At 36.6% G+C, this 26,916-nt stretch overlaps 2 protein-coding genes across 4 annotated transcripts in view; one reads left to right on the forward strand and one right to left on the reverse strand.

Moving 5' to 3' along the window:
- Positions 1-26,916, reverse strand: part of LOC145252585 (mitochondrial potassium channel-like) — a 388,073-nt gene that overhangs the window by 118,955 nt on the left and 242,202 nt on the right. The window lies entirely within an intron of this gene.
- The window catches only part of LOC145252580 (protein mono-ADP-ribosyltransferase PARP11-like), a 94,650-nt gene that overhangs the window by 50,512 nt on the left and 17,222 nt on the right, over positions 1-26,916 (forward strand). For all 3 annotated transcript variants that reach the window (XM_080112232.1, XM_080112230.1, XM_080112231.1), the window contains one exon: positions 7,599-7,875. In XM_080112232.1, the coding sequence (XP_079968358.1) occupies positions 7,599-7,875 (277 nt within the window). The remainder of the gene's footprint in view (positions 1-7,598; positions 7,876-26,916) is intronic.

The following is a 26,916-nucleotide window of genomic DNA, read 5'->3' on the forward strand; positions in this document are numbered from 1 at the left end:
TTTCGATGTCGGCCCGGGACAAAAAATATTAACATATATCTTTTAGTTAACCGGTGTTGCCCGGAATAAGATCTTAACATCTATCTTTCAATTACCCAATATTGCCCGGGATAAAATACTAACGTTAAATAAAAAGCGTCACATCGACCCTAATGGTCTGATGCTGCCTTTCTTTGGTGTTACATTCGCCCCCACATGGGGTGGCGATTCTCAATATGAGGACGATGCCCCATGTCCTCAACAACCAAAGAAGTTCTCCCAACTAATACTACTGCGTCTTAACTAAAAGTTAATGGTCACTGACGATTTCATGCTGCCTCTCTTTGGTGTTACAGAGAGAGAGAGAGAGAGAGAGAGAGAGAGAGAGAGAGAGAGAGAGAGAGTTATATATATAGTTATATATCAAATTTTTGTTATTCAATAATTTTTTTAAAAAATTACACATTTGAAATATTATAACTCCTTATCCTATAGGATTTCGATGTCTACCATCTCTTCTGAGGAGAAAATATTAGCAAATAATTATAATGGTTTATACCTTATTTGTCAGTTAGTGAGACATGGGAAATCACAATTAAAAGTTTTTTTTTAAGTATTTTAATATCATAGAGTAAGGGAAGTTAATGAAAAGGATATAGAAATTCACATCCAAATTGCATGGTAAAATCCGAAGTGAATGTCTTTGATAGCAATGAGGTAATGTGATCCAATCTATATTTTGAGTAATCCACATCACAAGGTAATAGTCCGAAGTTGGCATTTTCCTGGAGAAATTTTCTTTGTTTATATAATGAGTCCGGTATATAAATTATTATATAGGTCCGATGGATCTGTTTATCATTGAACATAGAATTTCATATTTTTATAATTATAGAACATGAGCTTCAAATTCCGCTCCAAAATGACTCCAGATTGTTAATAAAATAAATTGAAACCGCTTTCAGTAAACAGGACACGCAAATTAAGAGAAACTGAACTGATATGAAAAATGAAAACTCCAGGTAAATGCCTACTTCGGACTCTTTTATAAATATATATATATATATATATATATATATATATATATATATATAGTAATTTATAAAATATATATGGCGATTAAGCTATGTATATATATTGAGCAAAACGATTCACAATTGTGAATTAAAAATCAGTTTCAAAAGGAAAACCAAACAAAACCAACTAGATTGTACGATCGTTTAAGAAACGATGGTTCATTTTATTGATATTGACAATAATTTGACAAAAGTATATATATATATATATATATATATATATATATATATATATATATATATATATATATACTTTTAAACAGAAAATAAACAGAAAAAATAATACTCCCATCATTAATTAATTAATCATGCAAAAAAATTTTTTAAATGTTGATTTAGTGTTTCAACATTTGAACAATGCTCGGTTTAATCCGGTGATTGCCGATCAAACCCTAACCATAATTGGAATCCGGGGGGGGGAGTCAAATTCTGCATGAGTACCATTCTTTTTAATGTCGTCTTTTGTTCAATTTTTGAAGTGGGCTAAATAATTCCTTGCCATGCTGTAAATTTGGAGAAAGAAGTCTGTACAGAGCCGCGCGTTGTATCCGGCGGTTGGATTTTTAATTGTTTGAAACTGTTTATTTTCCTAATATTATGTTGTGATGGTGCACGCTAGCCTTGAGAGAAGATGGAAAGGGAAGGGCGAAGTAGTGGCATTCGATGGGTCACGAGTGAAATGTCGAGGGAGGAGCACTGTCACCATTGAAATCGAGTATCACTGGATGAGAGTCCATGTGGTTGTCACTGATCACCTGGTGCCTGGCGTCCAAGCGATTGTCGGAATTGATGTAACATGCCGACTTGGAAGTGTCACAGTTGGCAGCAATAGCATGAGGCCAGCTGGATGCACAGTAACAGAGCAGATCAACGAAGGAATCAAACAGGTTGGAGAAAAGAAATGGATATCAATCAGTGATCCGGATTTTAGAGTGGAATTCGATGGGAATCAGTGGACAGTGGAGTGGGCATGAAAGAATGAACCACCGATGTTAACAAACAGGGTGACATGTTACGATAACTCACTCAAAGGAGGAACAAGAAAGGATTTTGAATGAGAAGTGGACAAATGAATCGAGGATGGAATACCGTTGCCGTGGACAAATGACATCGAATCAAGCATCTTGCCATTAATAGCCGTTCTGCAACCAACAAAAGGAAAGATCAGACAAGTACTAGATTTCCGAGAATGGAACTGACACGTCGAGTGCCATACTGGGGGTGATGCTATAGATATATGCAATGAGACCATCAGAGAATGGCGGCAAATGAATGGTGCCTCCAAGTTGGTTGATCTAAAATCTGCCTATTTGCAACTCCGCGTTGCCAAGAAACTCTGGAAGTACCAGTTGGTCAGATATAAAGGCTGAATCTACTGCCTTATGAGGGTGGGGTTCGGGCTGAACTCGGCTCCCAAGATCATGTCAACCATTCTAAGCAAGATTCTAGAAAAAATGGGGAAGGGAGATGGCACCGTGAGCTCATATATCGACGACATCCTCGTGAATGAAACTCTGGTAACTGTAGGGGAGGTCGTGGTTCACTTGAAGAAGTTCGGGTTGGTCGCCAAGGCACCGGAAGAATTGGATGGGGGAGCGGCTTTGGGACTAAAGCTGAAATGAAATGTGTCGGGTGACCTAGAATTTCGATGGGGAAACTAAATCCCACAAATAAAAGAAGAGCTCAATAAGCGGGAGCTTTTTTCGATATGCGGCAAGCTGATCAGGCATTACCCCATTGCTGACTGGCTTAGACCAGCATGCAGCTACATCGAGAAGTATGCCAAAGGTAGAGGATGGGATGATAGAGTTGGAGGAAGAATGACTGCCTTGATTGAAGAGGTCCTGAAAGAAGTGGAAAAGCAAGACCCAGTTCAGGGAATGTGGAATGTGCCACGAACACTGGATGGTGTCGTGTGGTGTGATGCAAGCAGTTAGAAGCTGTGCATAATCATGGTGGCCTCTGAGAAGAACAAAGCAGATGCTCTCACAAGAGTGATAAAAAGCTGGCTTATGCCAACAAAAGAGCATATTGCTGTGATGACTCATCTGGATAACTCTGGGGTGCGAGAGTTGCACAATCTGCACCATATGGCAGTAGAGAGGATATTGTACCTGGTCAGAAAAGTTAATCCAAGTGTCCCAAAGGAACAAGTGAAGCAAGTGGTCAGGACTTGTGACAAGTGTCAGTCAAATGACCCTTCTTCAAGGCACACGAAGCTGGAGAACTAGGTGTGACTGGGACTTGGGAAAGACTCGCAGTTGATGTCACCCATTACATGTGTTGACTTTATGTGCCGATGATTGACACTTTGTCCTATGGAAAAGGCTACAAGGTGAAACGGGCAGTGAAATAGCAGCAGCCCTTGATGTGATGTTTCTGGAGCGCGGTCCCATGGAAGAGCTTCTAACCGACAATGGTACTGCATTTAGATCGACAGCAGATGTGGATGTTCTAAAGAAATGGAATGCCCATCAATTCTTTAGAGCTGCCTATAGACCCAGTGGCAACAGGATTGTAGAAAGAAACCACCAGACAATAAAGGCAGTGGCAGAGAGAGGGAACACATCGCCTGAGCAAGCGGTCTATTGGTACAACATGTCGCCTAGATCGGGGCAACAGCAATGGACAGTTCCATACCTGTCAATATTCAAATACTCCTAGAGGCATCCTAGGGTTGAGCCAGCAAGCAGGGAGACAACAGGGACCATCAAACTCGGTGATGAAGTATGGGTTAAGCCCCCAGGGGCGCGATGTACCACACAGTAGAGCAAAGGACGCATAACTGGGAATAATACTAGCAACAACATTATGGTAGACGGAGTACTGAGACATATTCTTGATATCATGGTGGAAAACGATGTGCAGCGGGAGGATGGCAAGACACCTCAGAGACCAAGAGGGAAAGGCGACTGACACAGTAGATGAGGGATTATGAAATGTGATCCAGAGATCAAAGAGGCATGTTGTTTAAAGTTAGCAGAAAAAAAGGAGAAAAAGAAAGGGAAAAACAGATCAAACGAACAGATGTCATACCGAGTGTGTGTCGGGCAAGGTTGGGCGAAAGAGAGAAAGAGAGAAATCAAGATGGCACCCATAGTTTTAAAAAGTGTGCTCTGGTGGAAGTCAGGCGAAATCACACGAAATCACGCAAGAGACATGTATAAAAGGAGTTGACAGGTTAGCTCGGGGAGAGGCAAACAGACGAAGGTTGGTGACAGTGGTGATCTCGAACCCAGGAGTTTTTCGCTTGCAAAGACGAATTCTTTCTTCTTTTCTTTTTTATTTCTTTAATTTTGTTGTCCTAAACCAGGAACACTTCAATTACATTTATTTACACACACACACACACACACACACACACACACACACACACACACACACACACACACATATATAATTAGAGTGATAAAAAAGAGCATACAACTATATTATATCATTAGATGTGGAGGAAAAATTAAATATGAAATTAGAATAGGGAATAGTAGTTAATCGTAATATTATAAATTCTAGATTGATCGTAATGATTAGACATGTTAAACTTATTATTATTAATATTACAAATGTCTTTATAGTAATCAGATTCCAAATATTGATTTTAAAATTAACTGTATATATTGAAACAAGTGATTATTGTACGATTGATGTGTGGACTCAAATATATAAGCCAAATGTGTTAATTGTTAGAATGGATGTAAAAACACTTATATTTATAATAAGGTATAGTTATTAAACAACAATTAAGGTAAGCTATATTTTTGTATGTATATATATATATATACATTAACTAAACGTCTATGAATTCATTTTGAAATTATAAGTTAAATTAAAAGTGAAAAAAAGAATTCATAGGGTAGGAAGGGCTAAAGTAAATTAAATCAGAAGTAAACATAATCTATTATATTATGTCTTAATAACATTAATAATTCTTAAATAACTTAAAGTAAAATTCGAATCCGATTTCACTTAAACTGTATATGTTGAAACAACCTCGCCCGACACACACTTTACAAGAATTTTTAGTATCTAATTAAAACTAAAAGTACGTATTATTATGAGATTAGGAAACTCTGAAACCTAATTATTAGGGAATTAGGATCTATTCAATGTTGCACAAAAATTATACTTAACTAAGTAACTGGTTCGAAAAATTGCTTATTAATACTATATTGTCGAATATTAAATTTGTAAAAGTATGTGAAATGCGACCTTTCAAATATTACTTTCAAAATAATTTATTAAAATAATAATATTGATAAAAAATAATAAATAAATAAAGTTAAATGCAAGAACTAAGAATTTATAATTAGATATTAAGCAGAAATGAATTATAATTTAATAACTTATGACTATCGATTGAAATTTTGTAAGTGAGATTTGCTAGTACCCACAAGTAGCAACCCTAACCCTAACCCTAACCCCCCACAAGTAGCATCATTATTTTTGCTTTTCCCAGTTCAGCCAATAGGTGATTAACCGTGGGTGACAGATGTAACTCATTTTTATTCAGTTTGGTGAGGTCGACACATATTCGGACCTTCCTGTTTTGTTTAAGGACCACAATCATAGGTGGGCACCATTCAGTGTGCTTCTCCACTTTACTGATGACCTTCTCCACTTTACTGATGACCTTCTCCACTTTACTGATGACCTCCATCTCCTCCATTCACTGTAATTCAACTTTCATTAGAGGTAGTGGGATGGAATAAAATTCTGCATTTGGTTTTAGAGTTTAAATTTGCCTAGATGAGAGAATAATTTAGGAATTTCACATCTTGGGTTTTACGGGTTATGTTTAATATTATGTAGACTTGGGTGAACCGTGACTAGATTCAGATTTCAATAACTAGTAATTGTTCTTCTAGGTTGGGGATGAAATATTGCCTGTTATGTTTGTTTATTGTCAACAATGTTAATTATTTTCCCTGAACAATGCAGGCATGTGCATCGTGGGCCATGATGGGATTCATTGGCAGTTTCAAGGCATGGTATGCCTTTCATTTCCCTGTGAACATGTTCATGGATTGCTGCAATGTCAGCACCAGAGTCCAACTTAAACTTTAGAGAGTTCCGGTTGATGTTTACAATGACTCTCTAGGGTCTGTTGTTAATCATCTGGCCTAGTGACATGGCGCTTAGGAAGGCATTTTGTTTGCTATTAATGTTATAAGAGTAATTGTTGTATTTTATGTACAATCTTTGTTTTTCAGCATTAGCTGAAGTGGCACATGACTCTAAAGTGGTAATAATTACCGGTGTGGCAGGACATGCCTGTCTTGAGTGGCGTTTCTTGTTCCTGCATCTTAAGCACCCCAACCCTGGTTATTGCACTCACAGAGAATATTTTTGTTTTGTAGTTTGGTATGGATTCCTGTAGACAGTATTCTTGTTGCAATTGAGGAAACAGGAGTAATCTCCCTTGAAGCTTGTGGTACACTGTTTCTTTTTATTGCCATTACCTACTGTGTGGACGTATGCATCGTTTTCGGCCAGATGCTTTTTGGATAAGCTTTCCGGCGACCTCAATAAGTGTTTTTGTTTCTTTATAGTTTCATTTTGGTGAGCACACATTATGGCATCTTCTAAAGTTAGGTCTGAGATCATTTGTAAGGTTTCGGATAACTAGGGGTCCAAACATCCGATAATTATGCAACCTTTAATGAGACTATTTTGTAGGTGATCAAACTCACAGTTTTTACAAGAATTTTTACTATCAAATTTTACAAATGAATCAATCAACTTACTTTCTTGTTTGAAGTGGCTGTTTAATCCAAATCTCTCGTACACTGGACTTGTGGTAGCTGTAAAATGTTTGTTGAACCTTCTTTGACCATGTTCATTGTTTGTAATTCCCCTGGTGAGAGGTTGAAAGTATATCGTCTGCTTTGTCACATATGCAGTAGATTAACGAGTTTATTTTTTGCTCTCTGGTTGTTTGTTTTATCCAGATACTGTTTGATATCTTAAAAATCTTTTTATCCATTTCGCCTATTGTTCTGACTGGGTGATTTCGTTGCTACTCCTTTTATCGACCTACACTACTTGGTTATTTTATTGAAATGGTATTTATGATTTTAAACATTTTGGTGTGTAGTGTCTCAGCTTTTTTATTTCGCTTCTGACACCATGTTGTGTTTGTAAGCTTGAAGGACAACAAGACACGCTAGCAAGATGGCAACTGCCTGGTCCTTTATTAGAAAGAAAGAAGTGACGTCATTCAGGGGGACATCACTCTGAGTGGGTTGTTCGATACAAGATATAGTGACGCTGACGTGATGTAAACTTACACTATTTTAGAGACAAAATGCCTGTTCTCATCAAAAGGGAAATTTTAATATCCAGCTAATATTTAACAAAATCTGTTGACATAATATTAATTGTCCTATTTACTTGCCGCCCCACGAGGGCAGAGTTAGACACAAGGTCGGTTTTTAATGTGGGGAAAATCCAGCTCCCAAAAAAGTGGTATTCCTTTTTCCTAAATTTGTTTTTTCTTATCCATACTGCATGTTTAGTTATTTTATTATTTCATATATTTTCAAGGAAATTCGAGAGGTTGTTACCAAGTGTCTTCAAACTGCTGTTGAAATGTTTAAGCCAAACAAACCCAAGATTGCATTTCCGGTCATCGGCACTGGGGGAATGAAATTTCATCCAAGAATTCTCAAGCGAATTTACTGCACTATTTGGGAATTCATAATAAATAATCCTGACACTGTGGAATTGGCTGTGGTTATCATACATCCTGGAAGACAAGAACTGATAAAATCTGCTAAAGATATCGATACAAAAAAAGAAATAGAAAGACTTCAGTATCCAGGTAACATCATCATCATATTCGGTTTTACATGCTGGCATGTGTTGAACGGCTTTCAGAAATTGACTTTCAAACTAACCTATCTCTAATATGCTTTTATATAACCTTCTCTCAAATCAATCTTTATCGCTTCCTCCCATGCTTTCTAGCCAACATACCTTGCTACCTCAAATGTTCTGCATCTACTAACCCGAGAATTCTCATCAATGTGACCAAACCAACAAAGTCTCCTGTCCTGTGAACATCTTCTTATACTCTCCAGATTAAACCTTCCTCTGAAAGCATCAGCTCTAAACCTGTCTTTAAAACTCACCTTTTGCATCTCTCATACCATTCCCATATCAATTCTTCCCATGGATAAAATAATTTGATAATTATATTTGAAATACATATAATTGTTTATGCAATAGAGAAAATAGTTATCGAAATGGTGAAATTCTTCACTTTTATGTACTAAGGGGTCATTACTTATCAAGGCTCAAAGACTATTCGAGGATGAGGGTTAAAATTTTAATTAAAATCTTATTAAGATCATGTAGCAGTTTAGGGGAATAAGGGAAAACGTTACTATTTGATTAGTATTCCTAGCCATTTAGTAAGATACGTTGCTATTTAGGTTTAATCTGGAAACTTCAAGCGACTTAATTGTATATATATTGTTATACCGGCCTGCCTTGAACAGAGGAATTTACACCAATTAGCACTATAAATAGCGCTAGTAATTCCAACACCGGTGAGAGAGATGCGATATACACACTTTCCTATCTTTGTACATTATTGTTAATACACTTGTTCCTTAACCGAACCTCGACTTGATTGTTCTTATTTTCACTGTTGTTCCACGACACAACAGATTGACGACAAGGAATCGAAACGACCTTCACTGCAGAGAATCACAAAAAGTGATTGAAATAAAGATTTGTAAAATCTTTATGGCAGAACACCTTTATCATTTCAACAAATATTTGGATATGCAAGGATTAACAGCAAATTAATTACTACAATAGTAATTTGGCAACAGGAAAAAACTTGCTACCAAAATCTACAGCGAAAAACGTGAATGTTGTCAATTATTTGATAATTGAACACACTTACCAAGTGTTTTAGAAAGAGAAAAAGTGTTCATTTTTTCTTCACCAGAAGCCATTTTTCCTACGGTAAGAATTTTCTTCTGCAAAGTTAAATGTCCAAAACCAACTAGCAAATACTGTGTAAGTTTATCGTTATTTCGATAACATCTAGGATTTGAAAAAAAAACACACTTGACTTTGTCAAGAGAAAAAGAGACAGACTGTGAAAAATAATTATTCGCATATGTCATTTGTGCTTAGCAAACACGTAAAGAATCAAGTCATTTTTTTTGCAAAAGGCAATGAGGGTAAAGAAAACCCTAAAAGTTTCCCATACGAATTCGTCAGATATTTAAAGAGAGAGATTTTATTTTTGCTATGTAAAAACGTGTGCAAATAAAAAAAATGTTAAACAAATGTTATTTCGCTGGATTGTTTCTAGTAAGATTAGAAATATAGCGTTCAACAAATTAAGTTACAAAAGGACAACTAAACTGTTGTTCTTCAAACAAAAGAATTGGGAAAGAAAACTTGGTTGATTTTTTGTTTTTTACTAAGGAATATTTCTTTAATACAAGCGTAAATTATAAACTGAATTCGTATGATGGATGCGAAATTTAAAGATTCACAGTTGGAATTGTTCCAATTCCAAGCAGAGCAAAATCTTGCCTTGCAAAAGCAGCAAATTCAACAACAAGAAGAAAGAGAAGAGACATTTAAACAAGCATTTGAAGAAAAAATGCTTCAACAGCAGAAACGCTTCGAGGAAATATTGATGGAAACACAGGATGAACAAGGAAATATTCTGGATGCGATACAGTTAACTAAAGCGGACGGTAATCATAACGCATTTTCTCAAACAGCTGTGTGTGCCGCTATTGAAAATTTCAATTATAATCCAGAAGATGCTGTCACTTTCGTCCAGTACTATAGGCGATATGAGTATATTTTTATATCGGATTGTGGTACCTGGTCAGACGCGAAAAAAGTTAGGCTTTTACTAAGGAAATTGGGAATAGCCGAGCATACAAAGTTTGTGAATTTTATTCTCCCCAAAAAAAACAGTGAGTTGAGCTTCCAATAAACAGTTACGCTACTTACAGAACTGTTTTCTGCAAAAACGTCTCTTTTCCATAGGCAATATAAATGTATGAATGTTACTAGAAGAGAGGAAGACGACTACACTACTTATGCAAGTATAGTGAACAAGCATTGCGACGATTTTAAACTGGAGGAATTATCATCAGATAATTTTAAATGTTTAATATTTGTGCAAGGGCTGGTCTGAAATAAAGACGCTGAAATCAGGCATCGTGTTTTAAATAAACTCAAAAACAAACCGAATTTAAAACTGTGAAACTTAGCGGAAGACTGTGAATGGTTTATCGCGTTGAAACAAGACAGTCATGACATAGAGGAAAGCGGAGTGTCGCATATAAAAAAGATCCATCAAAAGAAAAATTCGACCTCAAAAAATAACCAGAGAAAGAAACAGGGAAAACATCCACCTGGACCATGTTGGAGGTGTGGAAATAAACATTGGTACAATGAGTGTCCCTACAAATTCACAATGTGACAACTGCCACTAAAAAGGGCATAAAGTATCGGATTGTAGAAAAAAATCTGGTAGAAAGACATCCATTAAACTTACGAAAATTGAACCTGAGAAACAAAATATCCGGAAATATGTACAGGTCAAAATGTTTAAAAAGAAAGTAAGGCTAGAGCTTGATAGTGGGTCTGACATTTCCATTATTAATGTACAGACATGGAAGAGGCTTGGGAGACCCACTATGATTAAATCACATAAAATGGCGAGAAGCATCAGTGGCGAAAAAATTACCTTCGAAGGAGAATTATTGACGAATATTCTTTTTCAGAACAGAGCCGAAAAAGCAAGAATTTTTGTCATGTGAAAATCAAACAACCTCTTTGGAACTGATCTGTTCGAGAAGTTTAGACTATGGGATCTGCCTTTAAGCTCATTTTACCAAAAGGTTGAGGATTCGAATATGGAGGCAGAAAAACTTAAGAGGGAGTTAAAAGTGAATTTCCCAGACGTATTTTCAGGCGGTTTGGGAAGGTGTACAAAAGCGGTAGCAAAATTTGACATAAAAGTAAATGAAGAGCCAGTGTTCAGAAAGAAAAGAAATGTTCCATATGCCGCTATAGAACAGATAGACAGTGAATTAGAAAGACTCAAAAACATGGGTGTCATCGCAAAAATTCATCACAGTGCGTGGTCTGCCCCTACGGTTTACATCAAAAAGAAGAGTAAGGAGATTTGGGTTTGTGCCGACTTCGTGACAGGCTTAAACAGGGCATTACAAGATCACCATTATCCTCTTTCGAGCCCTGAAGAGATATTTGTGAAAAAGAGCGGAGGGAAATATTTTTCTAAAATCGGCCTCAGTGACATGTACTTACAAGTTCCAGTCGATGAGGAGTGTTCATAGCTGCTATGTATTTATACCCATAAGGGATTGTGTAAGTTTAACAGACTTCCTTTTGGTGTCAAAGTTGCCCCTGCGATTTTTCAGTAAATTATGGGCATTATGTTAAATGGGTTGGATTTTGCAGTAGGGTACCTGGACGATGTGTTAATGAAAAGCGCTAGCAAAGAACAACACAAAGCTCATGTAAACCAAGTATTCAAAAGAATCCAGGATTATGGATTTAAAGTAAAACAGGAAAAATGTATATTTTTCATGGAGAAAATAAAATACTTGGGGCAAATCATCGATAAACATGGAAGAAGGCCGGATCCAGATAGATCGAGTGCAATAAAGAATATGCCTGCTCCAGAAAATATTGCGTCTTTACAAAGTTTCTTATGTTTGGCAAATTACTACAATGTATTTGTGTCAAATATGCATAAACTAAGGTCGCCTTTAAATAAACTGTTAAGGAAAGACCAAAAATGGGTGTGGACGCAAGAGTGTGAAGAAGCATTTCGGAAAATTAAAGAGACTTTAATGTCTGACTTGTTTCTGGCATATTATAATCCCAAACGTGAAATTATAGTTGCAAGCGATGCCAGCTCCTATGGCATAGGAGCATGCATTTTACACAAAATGGATGATGGAAAAGTGAAACCCATAGCACAGTAATCCCGATTACTTTTTCCAGCCGAAAAGAACTACTCACAAATTGAAAAGAGGCGCTAATTCACGGTAAAGAAATTTCATCGTTTCCTGCACGGTAGGCAATTTCTGTTACAAACATACCACAAACCATTATTAACGATTTTCTGATCAAAAAAGGGACTGTCACAAGATACGGCGAATAGACTCCAAAGATGTGGTACCATACTTCTGAATTACAATTTTCAAATGGAGTATGTATCATCTAAAAAATTTGGTCATGCAGACGGGTTATCAAGGTTAATCCCTAAGCAGACAGAATCATTGGAGGATATGGTAATAGCAGCCATTCAAGCGGAAGTTGAAGTAAAAAATACGTTATGTGACACAATAAGAGAACTTCCAGTAACACTTGATGATATTAAGAGTAAGGCAGAGGTGGACGAATTTATTATACACACAAAAGAAAGGATCAACAATAATTAACTGGATGAAGAAATTTATTCAATTTGCGATAACGTTCTGTTATATAGCGACAGGGTCGTAATTCCTGCGATATTACAGAAAAGAAAGCTCAAGGAATTCCATGTAGGACATCCAGGTATATCAAGAATGAAAAGCCTTATGTGCTCTTTCGTTTATTGGCCAAACATGGATATAAAGATATAGAAGGGAAAATTAGGGAGTGTAGAGGATGTGCATTACCTATGAAAGCTCCTCCGACTCAATTCGGCTTGTGAGCAAAACCGGACCGACCTTGGTCTAGGATTCATTTAGATTTTGCAGGACAGCTAGATGGGTTCTACTATCTCATTGTTGTAGACAGCCTATCTAAATGGCCGGAAGTATTAAAATGTAAGAATCCCACATCCGAGGTAACTCTCAACTTCCTGTATGAACGCTAGGTTTGGAGTAGTAGACTGCATTCTTACAGACAATGGAATGCAATTTACGTCTACCGAATTTAAACATTTTTGTGAGGATCATCTAATCGAGCATATAACCATTCCGCCATACCACCCAAGAAGTAATGGACAAGCAGAGAAATTCGTTGACACATTCAAGAGAGCTCTGAAAAAAGCTAGTGAGTCGCTGACGGATAAGTCAATCCAACAGCTTTTACAAATCTACAGAGTTACTTCGAATGCAAACATCGAAATGTTGAAGACACCTGCTGAGGTTATGTTTGGACGCAAGGTTAGATCGATTTTTCACAAGTTGTTAACAAACCAGGATAGGCCAAACGTCAAAAAACCGATAACAAAAAAACAGTATAAAGTGTACGAAAGAGTCTTCTACAAGATTCACAAAAATAATAAGACATTCTGGGAGTCCAGCATTGTTGAGAAACAAATAGGCAACATGGTCTACATGATTAAGGGACCAGACTTCATGCACAAACGTCACACTAACCAAATTCGGAAAAAATACTCGAACAGTGAGGTGACCAGATCGCCTGAGGAGGACATCATGGACACCGTGTTTGATACTTTTCAGGTGCCCATACTAGAGACAGCTCCGGAGAACAGAAGATCAAACAGAAAACGGAAATCAACAGAATTGATTAGGATGAGCCCAAAACAAAAACGTTATTAATCCCAGATGAGATATTTTCAAAGGGGGGGGGGTTATACCGGCCTTCCTTGAACTGAGAAATTTACACTGAATAAATAGCGCTAGTAATTCCAACACCGGTGAGAGAGATGCGACTGCACTTCAACTGCTAGCTGAATGCCCAGCAGATATACACGCTTTCCTATCTTTGTACATTATTGTTAATACACTTGTTCCTTAACCGAACCTCGACTTGATTGTTCTTATTTTCACTGTTGTTGCACAACACAACATATATATATATATATATATATATATATATATATATATATATATATATATATATATATATATATATATATATAAGAAATGGTTTTCTTATTTCATATTCCAAAAATCATACTCATTTTGTCTGTTTAGCTCTAGGTTTTTAGCTATGAAATGTTGCATTCATCATAAAAATTGTCTTTCTTTTAAGGAAATTTTGTAAAGAAGTGGCAAAAAATACAACATACAAGGTTTCATGAACAGATTTTCTAATATAAATTCGTTGTTTTTTTTGCTTTTTCCTCATGAATACAAAAACAATTCTTACAACAATATAACATAATATTCTTAGGGCAAGTATTTTCGTTTTTAAGACTTTTTAAGTACGAATATCTGGCTTGTCTCAATTTAAACACCAGCAGTAGTCCGACATCATTATTCTGGCCCGTCGGCCTTGACAACCTTCTTCCATTACTTTGATATCTTGGATAAATCTATTCCCCTGCTTGTCACTGAAATTGCCAACATTGTTAGAAAGTCTTTTCTAAATGTCTGTGGAGAAAATGCACTTTTATGCTCATGCTTATTCCAAGAGCCTGAAAGATATTTAAGAGCTTTTCGTCAATATCTTTGTAATTTTCAGCTTTGTAATTTCCAAGTAATTTTTCAACTACCTCAACAAAACTCAACCAGCTAGCTAATTCAATTTCGTTTATTGAAATGCAAAATTTGGATCTTTTATCAATTTTCTTATTTGAGGACCATCGAAAATACCAGCCTTTAGTTTCTTAGTACTTAATCCTGGAAATGCAGATGAAATGTACCGAAAACATTGTCCAGTTTTATCAAGAGCTTTGACAAACTGTTTCATGAGTCTTAGTTTTATATGTAAAGGCGGGAATATGATTTTTTCAATTCGAACTAGTTGCTCATGGATGACATTTCTTGCACCAACATTAAGTTTGTCTCGAACAGGCCAATTTTTTTTATTTTCTAATGATTTGTTTTATCCCTGATATCCCAATAGCACAGAAATCAACGAAACTGTATAACCATTCTGTTGTCCTAATAAAAAGTCTACCATTTTTAAATCAACACAAATAACCCATTGATGATTTTCATATTTCAGATGTGTTAAGACAGTTTTTATAACATCGTATGTTTCCTTTAGTGTTTTTGAGTGTCCAATAGGTATAGGTGTATACATATTAGAGTTATGTAAGAGCATACGTTTCAAACTTCTTTTAGAGCTCTCTATAAACAATCTCTATTCTTCTGGTTTACATTCTTTTACACCTAACTTTAGAAGTCTAGGAATATCTACACAAAAAAAGAAAAAAAAAAAAAGAAAAAAAAAAAAGTCTGTCAATTCTTCAAAGAAATGTATTCAGTAAAAAGTAATGTTTGTCCCAGGTTGCAAAAAATGTCTATCATTGAGTCGAGAAGCTAAGAGTTCGGATGATTGTTTAGAGAGGTTTAAATCTCTTATAAAATCGCTAAGATGTTCTTGATCAAGCAATACGGGGTTTGAGGATAGTGGTAGGTAATCTGAATCATTTGTATTGTCTAGTTTTTCAAAGCTTGTATCTAAAATTTCATTGAGTAGACCAGGCAGTTCTTTAAAAACAGGAATTTCATCACAATGAGCCACTGGTCGAATTGCAGAGGGAAGATTTGGGAAAACTAGGGATTTCTTCTTATTAATTCCTGTTAAATTAATTGCACAAAATAACAGTCGTTGAAGTGATTCTGTGGTTCTCTCCAAATCATTGGTACTCCGAACCTGAAGGATTTTTTAGAACTTTGAGTCCATTGCCTAAAATGTTCAATACATGTTTTGCAAACTATATGTCGAGCCCAAGGTTTGTCTTGATCACCGAGATGCACACCAAAATAAGATAAGCTTTTCGGATAAAATCTGTTACACTATTTTTTTCTATCATTTACTCAAATATAACAAAATCAATCTGGGTGATTCTTGAAGGATCTAATTCTTGATGCCATTTTTGTATATCTGTTTAGTTATTATATCTGCAATGAGAACAATTATAAAGTTCAAACTATCACTAAGTAGATACTGTGAGAATTTTCAATTGGTTGACTTGCCGAGGGTAGGTCGGTGGGGAAGAAAGGAGTGCTGGTAGCTGTGACCAACACGGCCGGTGGTCCATTAATCAAAGAACCTGAGTGCCTATTCCTTACAAGTTAAATAGACATTTCAGTCACGCGTGAATCTCGTTGACTGAGAATTGGAGTAGATGAAAAGGGGTGGCCGCTCTACTGTTGTGGTAGTAGTTGTTGCTGTCTTTTAGACAAATTACACTTCGACCATTGTTACCCATTTGTTACTTTTACAAGGAAAGACTGTTTGTAAGCAATGTCGACATTTCGTTGCAAGACTTAAACCGTCTTTTCTCCCCCCCCCCCTCGTCGGCTGTATCTAAGTGAACTTTCCAATAATAATCAACAATATTGGCCTAGAAGTCACAGGCTAGAAAAAAGTAAAATCACAACAGTTTTAAAGAGATAGCATACTTACACAGGTGAAAAATGTATTCAATTCTAAAAAGACTAATGCTTTTTAAACAAAACCCCAGACAGGTTGTATAAAGATACGAAACTTTAAATACCTTTTTTTTTTTTTAATCTGACTTCCTGAAATTGAAAAGGATACTATTTTTAACATAAAAATGACTATTGTTTTACGTCTCCGATATTTGGTTTTTGTAATTTCAAATCTACAAAATTTTTCCAAGTAAAGCAATCCTCTACTAAAACAAAAGATTTTGATGTCATTTTGAATTTTTGAAAGTATTGCTTTTTTCAAACTGTATTGAATAAGCTGTTAGTACATATAACACGAAATGCTTTCATTTAACAAAGCATTTTTTTCTTTTAATTTTTTAGGCACAAAAACAACTAGAGCTAATCAGGTACAAAAATAAATGTCATTTTTGTAATCAGTGCATCAAAAACTATAAGAATTGACCCATAAACACAAGACACCAAAATATTTGTGTACCAGTGTTATATATATTAGAGAGAGAGAGAGAGAGAGAGAGAGAGAGAGAGAGAGAGAGAGAGAGAGAGAGAGAGAGAGAGAGTATGAAAAAATATATAAGATAAAGAGAAACGTTCATGTTTTATTCCTGGAGGGAGGCATGGAATCTTAAGATTACTTACTGGTTTTAGATGTGTCTGTTGGTTTTGGGAAGTTTGCATCACCAGTGACTCTTATAATTCAATTTACAAATTATAATTAATTTGTAGTTTGTTTCATATAGTATTAGTGCTTACTCTAACTAATAACCAATCAGAGTTGTTGGCCTAATTGCACCCTGCCTGCCTATTTATTTCATCAATCAATTGTTAGATAGTGGGGTTCTGTATAAGATGGAGGGGTGTATTGCGAGTATATGCAAAACAGGGATGTATAAACGAGGGGACCAAACCATGTATATGTTATATAGTTGTCTATGTAATGTTCGTTGTGTGTGTGTGTGTGTGTGTGTGTGTGTGTGTGTGTGTGTGTGTGTGTGTGTGTGTGTGTGTAACATATAATAAACAGATATATCTAGCTTCAACAAGAGTTCGACAAACGGAATGTATAACATTTTATCCACAAGTATTTCTTTAACAACAAAGGGACAGAACATCTTCTGGGGGAATTATATTCTGACAAACAGGGAAGCATTACCTTCTTCATTTGGATCTTGATTGATGAAATGTCCAAAGCTGAAATCAACATTCATCCAAAGAAACGATCAGAAAGTTCTGGTTATATTTTCATGCAGCTTTTATTCCCAATGTTTTCCTGTTAGAAGATTGCACGGGTCTTTAAATCTGGAATTTTCCTCAACAGTGCCATTACAGACCCTGTCTCCAACACTCCACTCTCTTTATTCATCTTCCTTTTCTAACTCTGTCTCTCTCTTTATATATATTCGCACTAATCCTTGCTATGATGTAATTCAACTCACATCTTTTAACATGTGACTTTTGAATCACGTTTTTCTATCTGTTAGAAACCTATTTTGTTTATCCACTATATTCCCTCCTTGATTGCATTAAGTTAAATATTTTACTGAACATTTCTACTTCTAAAACATTCTCTCTCCATACACTTTTCTACATAGCAGTTAACAAAACAATAATAATGTTCATATCTACATTTTTCATTTTACTTTTTAATAATAATAGTCGATTTTGGAAAATCAGCAAGGCAACCCGATGTCACCCCAACATAATGAGTGTCACACCTTTTTGTTGAAAGGAATTTTGGTGTGCTTCATTTTTAAGTGGGTCAAGTGAACAAAAGATGACAATATTCTGAAATGAGAGAGTTCAATTTCTTTTTCACATTTCTTTTTCACTATCTAAATTTATTTTTAACTATCAGGACCCGTGTACTTGTATTGCTCAGAGTAAATATATTACAAAGCCAGTACAGATTCAGTACCCCCCCCCAAACACACACCATACAAATTAAACTACAGTTGTTAGTAAAGATAACATTAGTTCTGTTTTGGGGCGATTACTTCTGTGTACTAGTAGGCATTGGCTACCTTTGCAACTGGAATTCACTTAAAGCAAGAGCAAGATAGCCAGCAACAAGTCAAACTGCAGACCAGCTTAATGCAAGTACTGGTTTCCCGCTTTGTTGTTGTTGTTTTTTTAAAAAAATATATATATACATACATATACACATATACATACACACACATATACATACACACATAAACACACACACACATGCATACATATTAAATTCCACAGCCAAACAACGTCGCAGCCCACAAGAGCCACGACAGTCAAAGAACCGGAAGTCCAATAAATGTATACATATATATATGCATATATATATGCATGCACACACGCAGATCCTACAATTTTTATGTACCACTTATTAGAAGTGTTATGTAAAAAGGGACAGACCCCAGTAATTAAGTAGATAAGTTTAAAAATGATATTTGGAAAAGGATAGAATCGAACCCAGTAAGCGGGAGTTAAAAGATAATAGAGATATTCAATTTAGGAATGCAGCGATTGTTCATCCTTTTTAGAAATAACTGGATATTATATGGACAATACAATGTGGAAAATAATGATTAACAAAATAGGTTTTGAAATAAATGGATTTAAATATGAAATGAAATAAAAGCAAAAGATCATAGTAAAATATATTTTAAATTTCTATCAAATATTTAAAAAAAACAACATTTTTTTAATTTAAAAAATAAGCTCTTATATTTTTGTTGGCAGGCAAATTTTCAGTCTTCATCTTTGTGTTTGTGTCTTATCACTGGAAAGAATATAAACTTAAGTGACAAAATAGCTTCAATTATATTATTACTGGATTTGATTCTATTGGGAACTTGCTTTTATGACAAGTAAACACTACTTAACAGGCAGGAGATCCAGAAATCAAATAAATGCAGGCACCAAAATGTGTCTAGCATAGAAGTGTGAAAAATCTTCACTAATTCATTGAAGTTGTTTTTCGGGTTTGTCAATTCTGATGCACCAAAAGCCAAATTTTCTTTTCTTTGGCACAAGTAAAATAAATTTACATAGGTTTTATGTTATTATGATGTATGGACTTTAATATCTCTGGTAGCTTAATAACATATAATATTTTTATTTAATAAAAAACATTACATAGTAGCTACACTGAACATGCTAATGCTTCAGACAATTGGTTGGTAAAAACCAAAAGTCTTCATCAGGTGATGTAATATGGCTTATGTGTCACTAAAGACGACTAGTACTCAAACAGAAGAAGAAATAATGTATTTTTTTAGTAAAAGTAAAGTGTTAAATTTAAAATTAAGAAAGAGAGGGGGTGATAGGTTAAGTGACATTTTAGACTCCAAATATAGGAAGCAATGGGGGGAAAGAGAGCGTCAAGACTTAACATGATAAAAGGGGAAATAAAAAGGAAAATAAAATGAAAAGGTAGATAAAGAGAGAGAGAGAGAGAGAGAGAGAGACAGACAGACAGACAGACAGACAGACAGACAGAAAAAGAAGAAAAAGCAAAATGAGAAAGAAAAAAGAAAAAGGGAAAAAGAAAGAAACCGAGGAACAGGAGAAGGGGAAAAAGGGGTCAGTCCGATTACAATGTCATAAGAAATGGGAGGAGGGTACACACATTTGAAATCATTTATAAATAAGGTAGAGAAAGTGCCAAAAAATTTGAGTTTTGTTCACCTTAGAGGGAACATTAAGAAAGAAAGAAAGAGGTCGGCTCAATGGGAGAGGATGGATAAAAACGTAACAATTGCACATGACGACTAAAAAAAAAAAAAAGAAACAGAGCATACTGTTCGCCTCTATGCAAAAGATAGACAAAGAACTGGACAGACTCGTCAAAACAGGAATTTTGATCACAGTCGACTACAGTCTTTCACCATGTATAAAAGAAAATAAAATCTTAGGATATTAGAGTCCGTGCAGACTTCTTGACTGGGTTGAATGCAGCACTAATGGATTATCATTACCCACTACCTATTCCCCGAGGAAGTGTTTACTAATGGAGGGAAAATATTCTTAAAAATAAATCCGAGTGAGGCGTATTTACAAATTTCCGTTGAAGAAGGAGGATCTAAACTTTTGTGTATTTCCACTCGCAAAGGATTATTTAAATTCAATAGGTTCAGAATCAAAGTCACACAAGTTATCTTTCAACAGATAATTGATACGATGTTGAGCAGCCTTGATTTTTCCATTGAATAGCGCAACATAGAAAACACGTTTTTCAGGTTTTCAAAAGGATAAATGAGTACGACTTTACACTTAAAGACACTAAATGTGAACCTTACCTCGACAAAATATAGTATGAATAATAGACAAAAATGGTAGATGGCCCGATCCAGAAAAATCCATAGCAATAAAAATATGCCTGAGCCACACAATATAACAACATTGCAAAGATTTTTAGGCTTAGTTAACTAGTACCAATCCTTTATTCCCAACATGCACACATTGCATGCACCTATAAATGAACAAGGACAAGGTTTCGAACTGGATCACAGAATGTAAGATGACGTTTGAAAAGCTGAAAGAGGTGCTCACATCAGAACTATTCCTGACTCACTACAACCCAGAGTTAGCACATATGGAATTGGCATGTGTATCCTGCATAAAATGCTGGATGGATCTACGAAACCTATAGCACACATACTGAGAACTCTACTACCTGCAAAAGGAAATATTTGTAGATAGAGAAAGAATCTGTAAGTATCATTTTTGCGGTAACAAGATTCCACAGATACCTGAATGGACGACACTAGGCATAATGCAGAAGTGACCTCTCTTTTTAAATTTTATTTTGAATATCTATTGGCCAGACACCCCCACCCCACCCCGTTGCTATCAAGATGCTCAGCCAAGAAACATCTGCGCGTTAACCCAAAGAAAGTGAGTTAGACACCCCATCGCCATTCCCCCTCCTACCAAGTCACTCGGAAAGACACATGCCAAGATCATGACGAAAACCATCCAGAAAACCCCACCTCCACCCCAAACGAAAAAACAGGAGGAAGAAAACCCCTTTTTGGCGGGAGTGACGTGCGAGGAAAAGGAAGCAGCAGGGTCAGTTTAAAAAAGTGGTGCTGATCACATCGCTGAATGAATATCGATAATAAAACTGTGACAGATAGCAGCCAATATGATTCGCTTGATAAATTGGAAGTTCACTCGACTTAAGCTGAAAAGGGAGGGCAGCAAAACTATGAAAACAAATAAATTCCCTTTTGGGATTTTTCAATTGGGACGTATCGTCACATGGAGGCTTGCACCGCCGCTTGTTTGACAATCCTCATGGAATATCTGTATCAGAGGTATGGGAATGGAATACATCCCCGAGTGGAGAGGAAGCGATGAATAGCAGCAACGCGATTTATGCTGTGAAATGGCGACTCTCTCAACTGAGTCTTATTCTTGGAATCGAAAAGGAAACTCACCAAAACTACGAAAATACCTTGGTTCAATATATGGGGATAAGACATCCGAATGTCGGTGCTTGAGAAAATAAGTGAGAAAGAAAACGAGAGAAGATAATTAGACAAACGAACTTTGAAGGATATCGACTCGCGCATGGGCGAAATGGGACTGCCTCACATTATAATATCGGAACATTGAATTTTGTTGGATACCTAACCATCGGTTGAATGCACGTCCTCACAGTTAAGTATTGTTCAATATCCCACCCCCCATATTTCACAAACGTCGACTTACTGGACTGAACTGTTTTTTTTTTTTTTAATAATTTACTGCCTCATATATCTCAACTATTTTTCCACATGAAAAAAAAAGAAAGGATAAAAATAAAAGGGAAGGAAAGAAAAGAGACTATGTTTATCTGAACAATTTTCTTTATTGTTGCCCCCACCCCATTTTGGACCCGTTGGACACTGTCTGCATATTTTCTTATTATTATTTTGTTATTATTATTTCCTCTTAATATTTTCTCTTGATTATTGAATTTTTGACGCACAATGAATGGCATGCGTATAATATATATACAACCGTGTTGTTCCGTTATTCATTGTCTGGTATTTCGTCAGCCATGAATCTCATAAAAATATTCCACGACAGAATCTGGGTAAGTGCTACTTGGTTGTGATAATTTTACGGACGGCACGTGCATCATTCATTTTTTTTTTATTTTACGACACGTTTCGGGGATAAATTTCCTTTTGGGATTTTCCAACGGGACGTATCGTCACACTATAAACAGATCACAAGCCACTGATTTCTATCTTTTGCTCAAAGAAAGGGTTGCCTACACATACAGCAAACAGGCTCCAAAGATAGGTAACTATTCTATTGAATTATGACTTTGATATGGGGTTCTTTTTATCAAAGAAGTTACGACATGCAGACGGCCTATCTCGGTTCATACCAAGAACTGGCGAACTATTAGAAGACTCAGTGATCGCATCAGTATGATCAGGGAGAAATTACAGTTCGATCCTATTCAACACTGTGAAAGAACTCCCTGTTACCCTGAACGATATGAGGAAAGGAGCCGAAAGCAACGACTTTATAGGAGAAACATAGGAAAAACTGCAATCTAATGAACAAATAGCAGAGGTTTTCTCAACATGCGACCAGATATTATTATATCTGAAGAAAGTAGTTGTTCCAGTGATCTCCCAAAAGAAAATTTTAAAGGGTGCTCACGCAGGACACCTGGGTGCTATCAAGCTGAAAAGTTTAATGCACTCATACATGTGTTGGAGAAACATGAACAAGGATATTGGAGAAAAGGTGCACTAGCTGCTAAAGCTCCACCAATACAATTTAGCCCATGACTGAAAGTGGACTACCTGTGGTTGCATATACATGTGGACCATGTGCGATCACTTGATGGACAGTACTACCACATAGTAGTTGACAGTTTTTCAAAGTGGCCAGAGGTCTTTAGGTGTAAAAGCCCGACTACTGACTTCATTACAAAACTCTTCATGCGTTATTTGCACGGTTCAGAGTGATCGACTGCTTAGTGTCAGATAATGGTACTCAGTTTACATCCGGGAATTTAAAGAGTTCAAGGAGGACTTTCAAGTGGACCACATCACAACTCTGACATACCACCTCAGGTCAAATGAACAAGCCGAAAAGTTAGTGGACACCTTGAAGAGGGCTTTGAAAAAGACACAGGACACTCCATTTGAAAAAGCTTTGCAACAATTTCTTCAGGTGTACCGCATAACTCCTAACGAGAATACACCATCCCAGATGTCTCCGACGAAAGTGATATTCACTAGAAAAATATGGCCAGTCTTTGACAAATTATTGCCAAAACAGGTAAAATACGCAATAAACAAATTCCTGATATACCGCCCCCTTAAGTAAGACACTTTATCAAATCTCAATTACTAACGATTACTACGATGTTATCCCATTGATTACTGTACACGCAATAACCGTTATTATCTGAGTAACCTCCGGGCCTTGATAAGTGGTGACTACCATGTAAAAAAGAACAAAAAAAAAAAACATCAAGTCTGAATCCTAACCGTGTTAGACAATATGTTTCTCTTTTATAACATACCAGCTGGTACTACCATAGTTCCTCTGCCACATGTACTTGCAGGTAGGCAGACTTAAGGTCCACAATGGCGGTTCCTCCTACCAACCCTCTCCATTTTCTCATCTTTTCATCACACACATCTATTATGTCGCTCTCTGTATGACATGTTACAGAATGGCTCAACTCACGAAAGTCTAACACTGGCCTGATTTTACATTTTGTAGCCTGAAACACTGCCATCAACGGTAACACACATTTTCTTTCCCCCTTCCATGGTAAAAGAATACCATCCGATATCCATCTTTCCATCTCTTTCTCAAATTCTAAATTTTTCTCACTTTCCAGAGGATTCTTATAATACTGCATTCTATTCTGTAACACTGGAGGCTCTCCTTTCCATTTCCATCTTACTGTCTATTTCTCTCCATCGAAATTTGCTTCAAAGTCTTTATCCTTAATTTTGCAAACATTCAGCTGATGAGCAGCTACAGCACAGTGTACGTGCCCAAACTTTACCTCAGCTTTCTTTATAGTTACACCTCCTATCTCATTGATTGTGTCCATTCCAATTATGACGTCGATCTTGTCAATGATGTGATTCATCAAGATCACCCTCACTTTTTCTCGTACCCCACATACTTTTATCTCCACTTGCCACATTCTATGTCCCTTTTATCAACTGCTTTCACTGAGCCACTCCTACCATATCCACTCATAAGTTTGAGTTAATTAAACGTGGTGGTGCATCCAGTATCAACAAGTGCGGTCATTACTGAATCATTCACCACAACTTCTATTATATATATTATTATTGTCGGGGTAGCTTGTGGCACAGAAGCTCTCCCTTGTCCGTTTCCCTGAATCTAAGGACAATATTTAGCAATGTGGTCAAACTTTCTACAATTGTAGCACGCTACTCTGGCTTTAGGTATCGCTGTGCAATCTTTTTCAGGTGTGGTCCTTGACATCTAACCCGACTAAAGGCTTAATGATTCTTTTTGAGTCTTATTCCTCAGCATATTACTCTGCGCACTCACTGTCAATGTCCCAGTTTCTCAAACTCTTTTGCTGACTAAAAGCCATGCAGTTGGTATCAGTTTGCTGACGTCCATTTCTCTGTGTGAGATAGCTGTTGTAGTGCCATAGATACATCGTCTGGGAATCTTGTTATAAAGGCAAGTTTGACAGTATGATCCAGTCCTCTCCCTAGGTACCCGGCTAATCCAGCCAATCTTTTGATTGCATTGGCATAAACATCAACTGATTCACCTGTCCACTTGAATCATTGTAGGTTTTCGTAGGCTTCAAAAGGTCCTTCAGTGAATGCGGCCACTAGTCTCATTTCTATCTGTTCTGCATTTTCTTGTTCTTCATTACTCATCTCAAGAGGGCAAGCGTATCTCCATGTAGAAAAAGTGGAATAAAACTGGCAAGGTCTGGCACATGTTGTAGCTTAGCTACCAATTTGACCTTTTCTATCCACCCGACTACATCACCTTCTCCACTAAAAGGTGGTACCACATCTTTTCCCTATTTCAGCATTCCAGATTTCATGATCTTTTCTCTGCCGAAATAGCTTGTAATTAAATACATTGGTGTTATGTGTATTTGGTAAAGTAAGGCGTCTCCACACTGTTGGTTTTCTTCTACCAAATAAAAATGTCCAGAAAGAAAACCAACGTTCAATAAAATGTATCCATATGAAATGGAAGAGAAAAGAAAATTAAATGAAGAAAAAATATTTGTTCAAACTCCTGCTTTCCCAAGACTAAATTCAACTGAAACTTTCCACTGTCCATTCTCTCTCTCTCTCTCTCTCTCTCTCTCTCTCTCTGCTGTCGAAACAAAAACTGCCCTTGTGCTTTCAACTTGTCTTTACATAACACTATATCTCACTCCCTATCACAAATGGTTACGTTTCCAACCCGTTTCCCTGACCAGCAAGAACAACACGCATCACTTCTAGATCTGTTTCTGACTACAGTTCCCGAGGATTGCATAACAAATGCTGACAGCCCACTCGGGAATGCTGACCATGCAGTGATAATGGTAGAAATCGCCCTAAATTCTAGACCCAAAACTGAAGAGCCAATGCTCAAAACAACGAGATATTATAAAAAGGCTGACTGGGAAGCCATCAGAGATCTTATCAAAGATGCCCCATGGGGAACTATTTTTTCTCTTCCTGCTGAACAGTGCGCAAATGAGACCACTGAATGGTTCAAAACAGCAATTGAAGTACATGTTCCCATGCGGAAATTTTATAGCAAGCCCGACTCTCCCCAATGGTTTACTTTGACTTGCGCAACTGCCATTGCTCAAAGGCAGCATGCATACCGCAGACTTAACCGACATAAGTCCAGTTCAAACAAACAGAAGTACATAGAAGCTTGAAGTAACGTTAAGAAAGAAATAGTGACAGCTAAGAGAGAATTTACTGAAACCACTAAAAAACGCATCGAAGCACAAAACCTAGGAAATCGTGACTTCTGGAAAATCTACAACAGTGTAGTAAATAATGGGCAATCAACAATTCCCCCACTAACCAACAATCATGAGGTTGTTTGTTCAGCAACTGACAAGGCTAATATGCTTGCCAGCCAGTTTGCCTCGAACTCCACACTGGACCCTTCCAACCACCCCCTGCCTGACTTTCCTTTGCGGACAGACGCCATGCTAGACAATCTAAAAATCACCCCTGCTCAGGTACACGCTATCATAAAAAACCTTGACACCTCAAAAGCATGTGGACCTGATCTCATCCCAGCTGTGCTATTAAAAAAGTGCTCAGCCGAAGTAGCTCCAGTTCTCTCCAAACTCTACAACAAATGCCTTAATGAATCATGCTTTCTGGGCTGTTGGAAAATTGCTTCTGTGATACCAGTATTCAAGAATTCTGGCGAAAGAACTGACCCATCAAATTATCACCCCATTAGCCTCCTCCCACTTTTCGCCAAAATATTTGAGACCATAATTAACCATGCTCTAGTCCGGCACCTTACAGATGCTAAACTTCTGACTGACAAACAAT

The sequence above is a fragment of the Euprymna scolopes genome, chromosome 29 (genome assembly GCF_053919585.1).
Source record: "Euprymna scolopes isolate OS-2025 chromosome 29, ASM5391958v1, whole genome shotgun sequence".
NCBI classification, from domain to species: Eukaryota; Metazoa; Mollusca; class Cephalopoda; order Sepiida; family Sepiolidae; genus Euprymna; species Euprymna scolopes.